This window comes from Puccinia triticina, chromosome 4A, assembly GCF_026914185.1.
Source record: "Puccinia triticina chromosome 4A, complete sequence".
In the NCBI taxonomy this organism is placed as follows: Eukaryota; Fungi; Basidiomycota; class Pucciniomycetes; order Pucciniales; family Pucciniaceae; genus Puccinia; species Puccinia triticina.
In genome coordinates this window covers 566,881-578,201 of record NC_070561.1, presented here as the reverse complement: position 1 = coordinate 578,201, position 11,321 = coordinate 566,881, and the positions used below count along the sequence as shown (strand labels likewise).

Below are 11,321 nucleotides of genomic sequence, written 5' to 3'. Positions count from 1 at the left end.
GGCGTGATCAGTGTGTATTGCGAAAGAGTCCATCGTCGGCGCAGCATTATGGTCGGGCGTGATTACGACACAAAACTCATAACTATCAATCCCAGATTGAAATCCCATTCAGTTTGAATGTTAAATATTCATTGCCACTGTCGTCTTCCTGTCTTGAGTTTTCATTCGAGCCCTGTTGCTCTGCGAGAACGCGAGCTTAACATACTTAAGGCGTCATTATGACAAGCCGAGAGGGAGCTACTGTAACCTCATAATCAGAAAGCCTGTGGAAGTTTTGACAAACCAGGTAGGGCAACTCCTTTCTATTCTGGAATCAGGCTAAGAACACAGGAAACTCGGGTGGGGACCATGAAAGCTGAAGTAGGGCAGTATGCGGAATCATCACAAATGTTAAATGTTGAATGTAATTTTGGCATCTCAGCGGCGGTGTGAAAATGATAAAATAAGGTCAATCGCCCTTCCATGAGTACTTACCGGTACGTATCTTCCGGGAATCTGGTGGGTGGGGGAGCGCCGCTGAGTGTACAAAAATACCCCTAAGTGCGTTTTGGAAACACAAGAGACGTGGAGGCGATCAAACTGATCTTCGCATTTTTCCACGAGCACTCCTGATCACGCCGGGAGGGGCCGGTGTTCCAAGCCCAGGGAAACTTTACTTTGCGTTTGCACTGGCAGGGTGCGGAAGGTGCGGAAAGGAGAAAATCTGATGAGAACCTCACAGATCTTCCATTTGAGATTTGCATGGCCAACCTACCACGAGCCGCAGGCACTATGGCTATTTAGGGTGCAAGGGGTAACACACGTTGAAGATTTCAAGCTCTACCAGCCAAACATTAGTGTGCTCCTATTTTGCACTGTTTTGGGATCATAAATAAATTGTATCTGTTTACTCGAGATGCCATCCTTTTCTGGAACGGCTGTAAACCGACTTCTCACCATGGCGATACCGGAGTATATAGCCGGTGGTAAGTAGAGTCTGTGACTCTGTCGGATGAGGTCGGATATAGATTTATGATTCACCACAACTCATACCTCCGTGCCAGTGGGCGTACCGTGACTAATAATTCGATTAGTTCACGTGCCTGGATCTGATGAGGAGAGCTAAGGCTGTGAATCGGATTGCGTCGCGATTAAGAATTTCAATACCTGAAGTCAAGATTCCAAACTGAAGCTCAGTTTGTCGTGACTAACGTTGGTTGCTGCTGCGCATCTGCTGGAAGAAATCCGGTGCCCGTGTAAAAACAGACAAGAACCATCCTCCAGTCAAAATTAAACAAACTTGGTACCATGCAGATCTTTGCGGAAAAGAACAGCCGGAACTTGCCGACCAGGGCCGACCCCTCAGAGAAGATCTCAGACCAAGGTGATAAGGGAGAAAACCTGGAAGCAGCAGAAAAGCAATTCCGGCAGTATTTGCAAAGATTATGGAGGGCTGTACAGCATGACCACATGAAGCCTGGTGGCAGAAGCGCCCAACATTTGGGTGTTGTGCATGGACACAGGGGGGAGAAACCACATCCACCCACCACAACTCACGCCAGAAAATACATAGGATACGACGTAAGTCAATCTGGCTGCCCGGCAAGCATTGGAAAAAAATGCCACCAGTGGCTTTGTTGAGGTGGGGGAAGTGTGTGACAAGAATGATTTTTTTTTGTTTAAAAAAAATGTGGCAATAATAACCTAGCTTTTGCGGTGTACAGGAAATTGGGTCAAAAACTGGCACTCCAGTAGTGTACTGAGTATTGTCCTAAATCAGAATCAGACAGGTGGACCACCCCACCTGATTAAACCAGCTTAAAAATACAATCTCATAGGGTTTAAATTGCCATATTTGATCATTTCAATGCCTGATATTCCCTCCAATCTCCCTTGCTTGATCAAACACTTTTCAGGAGGAAATGAAATGATTTTCACATTTTCACACATATCTTGATTTTGTCTCTATCTGTTGTCACATATAGAATCGAATAGAATGGTTTTGGTTTTGGTTTTGACGAGATAAGATAATGGGGAGACTTCGACAGAAATACTCAACAAGCGTTGATCCAATCACATGGCAGTTTCTGGTCTTTCATTCTATTTTTCTAGCCACTTCATGGATATTAAGCAAGCATTTTTCGCGGCATAAACACAAACGAACTAGATATGTACATACACATGTATATTGGCTCTATAGTGGTGGAGGTGAGATAAATATGCCATAGCTAGAGTACAACAACAACGGATGGTAGGGGGGCGAAAGAGCAGCCATCAAACAGACATTGAGAGAGAATAAATGCAACAGCAGGTTATCGCCGATTGTGGGCGACAGTTTTGAGGTTCTTGGCAAGGTTAAAGCGGGAAATCCCGCCTGACTTAGGGATGATAAAGATGAAGATGAGGAAAAAGTTGACAAGACAGTAGATCCCGAAGACCTTCAAGGATCGGTAACTCTGACCAAACTCAGTCTTGAATCGGTCTGATAGAAATTCATCCCCAGTCGAGTATCCGCAGTATCCACAGCTCTGCGGTCTTCGGGCTGAATGGCCTAATCCACTGCTGTCCGGCGCACCCATCAAGTATCCGCTATGGGTGCGGACAAACTCGCGAGAGTATTCCTCACAACTTCATTTACGAACACCAAAAAGAAAAGTTAGCAACCCGGTCATTCTCCTCGACAAATCATACGTATTTACCTGGCGGATTTGGGTGCGAGGAATGAGACTGATTCGCCGGGTTGGCAATTGACCGTTTGGCCATGGAGCACCATGGAAAGTACCGACTTGACGTACCATTGGAACGGCGAGACTTGAAAACGCAAAGTAAACAACCATTACCAATCAATAAAACATCTGATACAATGCCCCTTTTCCTTATACTACAAACTTGGTCCAAAATGGTGGCTTACCCCAATACATCCACCTCCAGTAACTTGGCATTTGATCATACGGCCTGAGTTGGTGTAATGATAATTCCAGCGTAAAACTTCAGCACAAGCTTGGATACATCAGTTGGGTCAGAAAGGAATAAAACTGACAGCAAGCTGCCGTTGAAGGCTTCCATTGAAACCAAGAAGAATGGTAGAAGATTGGCAACGATGCCGATCGTCGGCGCCAACGCAGCGATCCAAATCGCCCACGTCATCTAAATACATGCCGATCAACCCGGAGAGCCATGAGATCGGGTTGATGTCCGGATCATCATGCGAATAAGTCTGAATCGCCGAGCGAGTATCTACGGATTTACTCACCTGGAAGAAAAAGAACATCTGGACGGCCAGAAGACCTGTTTTAGATATTCACCAACAGAGTCAGGATAATCGATATGTATTGGTCTGGAGAGAAATAGAGTCTCTCAACAATGAATACTTACTGAAACCAATTACTTCCAATTCGATCCTGAAACCCACTGCATCGAAACCAAATCCACGAAAAAGTCAAAAGACAGATAGAGAGACAATCAAACCAGGAAATGAGAAGGCCTTACGACAAAAGAACCAAATCGTCCAAAAGATGAATCCTGCGAGGATGCTGTAAGGTAACTCGGCCAGGAAGAAGCCGATGACCAAGCTGAGTTCGCGATAAGAGCCCGAGAGTTTCTCGCGGGTTTCATAGATGGCCTTGAACTGAAACCATTTGGCGATCAATTGGTTCATGAAGACGGGGGGGAGGAAGAGGATCAAGAAGACGCTGAAAACTTGGTTTTGGAGGCCCATCAAGCTCGTCGTCCTCTTGCTCCCCACCGAATCCGACGACGAAGCTTGTTGGAAGAAGCTTAATCCGATTAGGATCGAGACGACCGTCGCGGTGAAGATTTGGGTGAATCCGAACGAACTATCTCGCCAAAAATGCCGCGAGAATCGCTTAGTAAGTTCCTTGATCTCCGCGTACACCACTCCTCCTCTTTGGTTGTTAAAGATGGATTGGTCCAGACTAAAAGCATCCGAATTCAGCTGCCCAATCTTTTCTACCGTCGCTTGATGTTCAGAAGACAAGTGCCAATCCCGATAATTTAGCTGATCCTCATTAGCATGTGATTTTCTCACCGAGTCAATTAAATATTCTGCTGGATGTTGGGTAGGTGAACATTGGCGTGTAGACTGGGCTTCGAAGTAAGCCACTGCCCGAGCTCGTGGGCCAAAATACGCCAATTTGCCACCCCTCTGCAAGAGGATCAATTGGTCGAAGCTCTCGAATATTTCTACCGATGGTTGGTGCACGGTGACGACGACAGTAAGGTTGGATTGCGAGGCCAGCCTGCGGAGGAGCTGGATGATGTGCGTTGCGGATTGAGAGTCCATCCCACTAACGGGTTCATCCAAGCACAGAATCTTTGGTCGCGCCACGAGCTCGACAGCAATACTGAGCTTTTTGCGGTCCTCCAAGCCCAATCCTGCACTGGGGGTCCCGATGATTGCATCCTCTAGCTCTTTCAGGCCGAGCCATCCGATGATCCGGTCCACATCCGCCAACTTGGCCCAGCGAGGGATCGATCTAGGTTGTCTTAGGAGAGCAGAGAAAACTAGAGCCTCTCGGATCGTCGCATATGGATCTGGAAAGGAGTAATATCAGGCTGGGTTCTCATGATCGTTGAACGCCAAAGAACACACGCGCACCGTGACAGTCTGTTTGTTCAACATATCCGATCGACCGATAACTATCAGCGGTCGGCAGCCTGCCATCAAGTAATAGCTCTCCGGACATCTGAGCATAGTTGGCCCGTCCGGCTAACGCATTTAACAAAGTAGTCTTCCCTGATCCAGATTCTCCCATGCTTCGAGCGCGTGAGATGCGGTAAGATTCGAAATGTAATTTGTTAAGTAAGCGTAGTTGAAACAGCCCGAGGTTGTAGAGCCTAACTCACAGTGCGGTTAATTCACCCGGTTGGAAGTAACCAGTGACTTCATTCAACAGAATTCGCGTTTCACTTTGGTCTTTGACACTCAGTTTCAGCTCGCTGAACGTCAGCACGGCCGATTCAAATTGTGCTGAACCTGACGGGTCTTCATCTTCAGCGCAGGAAGCCATACTTGCAAGTCGCACTCTTTCGCTAAGGGTTTGGCGATCAACTACGACGCCTTCTTCCGTGCTTTCACTTTCTCGCTGAAGCGTCTTCTCCATCCATCGCAGCTTGCTCCTCACCGAGGCGGAATTCTCGAACAGTTTGGTTGATCCAAACTTGGTGAAGCAGATGTATTCCGTGAAGAACACACTGAGCATCAGAATGACTGCACTCGAGCCGATGATCATACCTAAATTATACCACAAATGACGATACTCGAATCCGTAGGATTTGAATAAGTAATCATCTCCCAATACAACCAGTGAATTGGGCCTGGATCCCAGTGATGAACACGTTTGGTATGTAGGATCGTTGTAGGATGGTCCGCGCGGTATAATGTGCTGAGGAGAACATTGCAGCTCTAAGCCGTGAAACTCATTCGAAAGCACCGCCTGGATGAATTCTGATTCAACACTCTGGGCAACTTTCAGGATTCAAATCAAGGATTCTGTCGAAATCAAGCTTACATCAAATGCATGGGAGATAGGATCCAAATAATATCGGATCCACTTGAGCTTTGATCCCATCGACGGGGTTGGGATAAAGTAACCTCCGAAGCTGGATACCAGGGACGCGGAATTACGGTCAGATAGCGCTCAGAATATTAAGTCGGAAAACGACCCAACAAAATCGCATGCATACATAACGAAGAGATTCAGCACCACTCCACAATATCTCATGGCTTCGTCGAATGAGGATGACACTGCGGCAAGCATCCTGAATACAGCTGTCAGGTTGATTGCGGTTGCGTCGACTGATGGGTATTTGTGTGTTGCCAATCAGTATCGTAGAACAGCAGGTTGAAGGGAACATTCTCATGTAAATCAACCAACCGAGGAGGATATAGGTCCCAAATCGAACAGGATCCTTTTGCAATCCGGCAAGTCCATAAGTGATACTAGCAAACATCAACACTTGAGCAGTGATCAATGGTATGTCGCCCAACGTCCGTGCAAGCGCCAGGGCCCCGGGGGAGTAAAACCCGAATTTGCCGTGTCTCTGAGTGATCTGTCTGCCCATCAGAGTGTTACCCAATTCGGAAAGCTGCAGGTATCCATTGAACAAGACCGAGAGGAACAAGACCGAGCCTCTTGAGAAAGCCGCTTCGGTTGTCTTTGGTAGCTGATAGAATAACGTTCCGATGACAACCGACAATAGCAAGTTGATCATTGTCTTGGTGATATACGGTCTTAGATCGGCTCTGATCAGTGCATATTGGCGTGAGGTGAGATAAGCGAGTTGTCGGAAATAGTTGCTCGTCCAGGGCGACCTTGCGCCGACAAAAGCATCTTTCTCGGCAGGGACCGACGAGATTAGATGTTGAGCAGCACCTGAGGATGGGTAACGACTATCATATTTGATCATCTCTAGCTTTAGGTTGGCAAAATGCTTTGAACGTTTGAAGGCGGCAACAAACTCCGCTGGGCTCCGAGGGATCTGAGCGCCTTGCCGGGCTTTTGCTGTCGAAGGGTCAGTCACTGAGCAGAGGAAGTCCGCAATCGGCTGATTTGGGGTGTGCAGGAATCCGAGCTCTTCGAAGTAGCCCACGGCCTCGGCGGTTGGTCCGAAGTAGATCTGAGCGCAACAAAACTTCCAAAATATCAGCTTACACCCTAAACTACTTGCAGATGTTAGAATGTTGTTACAGAAATAGAATCTACATACAAATCCAAGCCTAATCACTCACTTGATGTCCATCATGGAGAACAGAGACCTTGTCGAAGAGGCTGTAGAGACCATCGCTTGCCTGTCTTAGGCCGATAGCCGCGCTCGTCCGGTCGACCTTACACCATTCTTTGAGAGACTTGATGAGGTGGTAAGAGTTGGCCGAGTCGAGACCGGCGGTGGCATTATCGAGGCAGAGCACCGCGCCCCGTGTCAACAGGCCTTCGATGATGCTCACGCGTCTGCGTTCGCCGCCGCTGACGCCTCGTATTGCTTCTGAGCCGATGCAAGTACCCAGGGTGGATGACGAGAAGCCAAAGATGGTGGACCAATTGATAAGCTCGGATTTCGCCCAGTCGGCGCGACTGATCCGGTGGGGTCTAGATTTGGGCGTTCGACAGTTTGCGGCTAGAGCCAAGGTGTCGAGAACTTTGAGGGATGGCAAGTGTTCGTCATACTCCTCGATCATCGTGATCAGCGGTTTCAGGCCGAGAGACTCGAGACGCTCGCTGGACAGGGATCCAAAGTCGAGGTGACCGGACACTGCCGAGAAGCTTTGATGGTTGAGCGAGAGGGCGCGTAGGAGGGAAGTCATGCCACCCCTGGGTCGGGCAAGAACCAAGAGTAACTCGGACTGGTTGATGAGCCCGTCGATGTTGCTCAGGATGGGGATCTGGGCCTGAATATTCCCCGATGGCCGGTGGTCATTCGACTTGGAACAGCTAGTCAGACTGCTGCTGGATTTCACCCAAAGCTTGTGGGCCAACGCCAGTGGCCGGGTGAGGCTGCGACAGATTGCCCGAGGCAGACTTTCGACAATCTCATGGTCGATCTTGGAGCTGAAGACGGAAAGATCCCTGTACCTGATCGGGAGACCCTGGCATTTGAGAGCGGCGTCTTCGAACTGGGTTAAGCGACTGAGAAGGAATTGGGTGCAGATAGTTTGCTGAGCGGGGTCAAGCAGGCCCTGGGGGCCAGGGTGGTGGCCATCCAGAGTGATGCTGGTGCTCGAGTGAGGCTCGACTTGGGACGTTCTGTCAGTATCATCCTCGTCTCCCTCCTGCTGATGCTCTTGGTTGTTGGTGATGGCCGACTGTTGGCTGAGCAGAGGCTGGGTGGAGGATAGCAGGGTGGATGAGGCCATCGACTGTTTGCTGCTCGGAGCTATTTACCTAGAAATCTTCAAAAGCCTCTGGGAGACTCTAGCTTAACTAAGCCTCTTGAACGGAGGGTCCGGGGGACCCCGCCCGGAGGGCTCTCCGCAGGAGAGGCTTATGAGTTATGTCTTGATTTAAGCAGGAGCAGAAAGGATCTGCTACACTAAAAATCCCAACCAATATGGAAAAACTGAATACACAGAGCTGTAGGTTCTGTTCTTGCAATCAATTTGAGCCACTTATCTATCTTGTAGCCAGAAAAACAACTCCTGGAGTCCCAAACAAGTGGAGCCTCATTTGGAAGACTTGTGCATTTTTGATCTTTTGAAAAGGTCAACAGATTGAGATAGAAAAAATCTGAGTAGACCAAAATGTAGAGAAAGAAAAGTAGCATAGGGTACAGATAGGGCATATTGGTGGAGAGGCTGGGGGAGGAGCTATAAAATTTTTAGAAACCTCTCAGCCAAATGAACTTTCTGCTCCCGCGTAAAATTTGGGATAATGCACAAGTCCCTCCCTGCGGGAGGGGCGGCTTCGCCGCCAGCCACAGCGCTCCCACCAGGGGGGACTTGTGTTAAGTTAGTGGGAGACTGGACGCGAGCAAGCTGGCCGAGTGGAAACGCGGTTGGTGTCCTCGATATTTGGGGCCCTTCCCCGTGGAAACCCGAACTTAGTCAGTCCTTCCTTCTGAGTTGGCAGGCTGGCGCCCCTCGCGCGAAGCGCGAGCCTCCGAAGGAGGGACTTGGGAGTATGTAAGCCGGGAAATTTGGCGTGAGCGCTGAGGACCGCCTCAACCCATTTGGCTGGTGTCAAACTTCAACACCACACCACCATAGCATCCTGTGAGCCAAATGGGCCGCCCAGATGCCAAATTGAAGCCCTGCATCTGGCCTTCAAGTTCAAACCTACATAGGCCACATATTTTTATCTTGAACGGTGTGGAACTACTCTTGGGATGAATAGAGCTGGAGAGGGAATGGTGCTTTAATGGGCTGCCTCTCTGGGAACAAGAAAAAGAATATAAGAGTGTGGACTCTTATGGAAAGGTGTGGCTATAGAGGATTCTTGAGGTTTGTCTAAGGGTTTACTTTCTACTAATCTAATAGCAAGTTAAAGGTAATGTAAAGTCTGTCCAACCTGATATATTTGGCATAGACTTATCAAGCTTGTCCACTCTGATTTAATGGCATAAGCTAGGCTAGTGAATGGTGACCAGTGATCTGAATTACTTTGACAGGATCTGATGGGGAATAAATGAAGAGGAAAACAACCCAGTTTATATACACAAGAAAGAGGAGCCATGAGGAAACAAGGATAACCTGCAGGGAAGCATAGAACATTCTACTTCTATAGGATGAAACAGCCATGTGGTCAGAGTAGTGGTTCAAGGAGTCACATGATGGTGTAATAGTGGGTGGGGATTATTGAGGCACAGCTCGGAGCTGCGGACCTGGATCATCTAGGTTAGGGTTAGATGATGATACAGCAGAGATGTATATAGTTCAAACACTTCCGCCCCCACGTTGTTTTCTCTATTCATCTCATTACTCATATTATCATCCTCGTAACTCATTCCATTCTCACTCCGCAGTCCTCCAGGTATGCCTCATATATTCCTCTCATTGTCTTTCCTCACTTGTTTCTCACCACACTCCACTTGATTGTCCCTTAGGTGTGCCTCCACCATCTCCGCTGTCTCTGTTCGTTGTGTCACTCACACAGCATCGTCGCTGTTATAGGTTAGTATCGCTGCTTTGTTTTCTCATTCATCTCATTACTCATATTATCATCCTCGTAACTCATTCCATTCTCACTCCGCGGTCCTCCAGGTGTGCCTCCACCATCTCCGCTGTCTCTGTTCGTCGTGTCACTCACACAGCATCGTCGCTGTTATAGGTGTGCCTCCACCATCTCCGCTGTCTCTGTTTGTCGTGTCACTCACACAGCATCGTCGCTGTTATAGGTCCCCCACTTTGGTGTCCATTAGGTTATGAGCCCAGTTGCGTAACCGAACCTATCACGACTCACCACGAACAAAATCGCTGCCATGTCCGATCACAAGTCCGTACTCCAGTCCCTGGACAACATCCCCTTTCCCACCTGGAAAGGTCAAATGAAGGGCTACCTTCAAGTACAGGGACTTAAAATGTACATTGACTCGACAGTCACTCCTCCCACCGAAGCCACTGCCCTCCTCAATCACAATAAAGAATCTGGCAAGGCGGCCGGTATTCTCTCCTTGTATCTTGGTCAGAAGTATCGGACCCAATTCATCAAGTCCGAGAACGAGAATAATCCTTGGGCGATATGGCAACTCATTGAAAGCCACTTCAAAGCCAAGACGGGAGAAAATCAGGCCAAGGTGGTACAAGACTTCTTCTCCATCACATTCAAGAAGGACGACGTCGCTGGGTTTCTCGCTGACTTGAACAAACGTCTGAGCAACATCGACGCCGTGGGAGTCAAGATCGTCAAGGCTCCTGAGAAGTTTACTCTGCACGAGACCTGGATGTCTGAGTTCCTTCTGTCTCGACTTCCCACCTCACTCAACCTCCGCGACATCCTTCTTACCAAACGACCTCTCACCATCGACATACTCAGAGACCATCTCGAAAGCAAACGTCGGGATCAAGGTCCTACTTCGTCAGCATCTCACACCCCGACCATCAAACAGGAATCGGCACTCGCAGCTGCCTCGTCATCGTCGAAGACCCCCTCATAGCCGGTCTGTTCTCCTGGAGTTCACAACCCGAAAACCAAACACTCGGCTTCAGAGTGTCACCAACTCAAGAAGAAAAAACCTACGGCGAAAGCCGCAACCACCACGGCGCCGGACGACGAAGAAGATTCGTCCTCTATCAGCACGACAAGCAGCGGTCTCTTGTGCATTCGGCAAGCACTAGCAGCAGTCAAGTCGGACGATGTCTGTTTCCTCGACAGCGGTGCTAGTCACCACATGTTCAGTGAAAAATCAAAGTTCTCTGAATATCGAACTAGATCCACCCTCATCTCGTTGGCAGACGGCAATACACTCAAGTCTCACGGAGAAGGCTTCGTTTCTATCCTAGCCAACGACGGGTCAACCCTCAAATTGAAGGCCTTGCATGTCCCCGACCTAGCTGGTACCCTCATCAGCTTCGGGAGGCTGTTCGAGAGAGGCTGTGACGTTCGCCGAACTGGTCCCAAGACCTTCGATCTAGTTCGAAACACGGCAACAATCCTCTCGGCTGCCATAATCGGAGGAGTCTGTAACATCAAACTAGCCCCCGAACCTCAAGGTCAGTCTCATCCAATCACCGCAAACCTAGCATCCTCAACTGACATCACATCACTCCACAGGGCAGCAGGACATCCAAACCTCAAGGCTCTGAAGAAACTCTTCCCCGGCATACGCGCTTCAAAGATCAACTGCGAAACTTGCTCACTTTCAAAATCTCATCGGCTTCCGTTTCCCGG

General features: G+C 48.8%; 1 protein-coding gene across 1 annotated transcript; it reads right to left on the bottom strand.

The window, feature by feature from the left end:
- Positions 1–2,291: 2,291 nt before the first annotated feature.
- Positions 2,292–7,852, bottom strand: PtA15_4A54 (uncharacterized protein; the record flags this gene model as incomplete). Its single annotated transcript, XM_053168445.1, has 14 exons — positions 2,292–2,357; positions 2,418–2,607; positions 2,679–2,790; positions 2,891–2,934; positions 3,020–3,126; positions 3,233–3,267; positions 3,355–3,390; positions 3,469–4,533; positions 4,598–4,755; positions 4,846–5,435; positions 5,511–5,601; positions 5,686–5,797; positions 5,877–6,594; positions 6,758–7,852. 14 exons carry the CDS (start codon positions 7,850–7,852, stop codon positions 2,292–2,294), a joined length of 4,419 nt encoding a protein of 1,472 aa, XP_053019161.1.
- Positions 7,853–11,321: the final 3,469 nt, after the last annotated feature.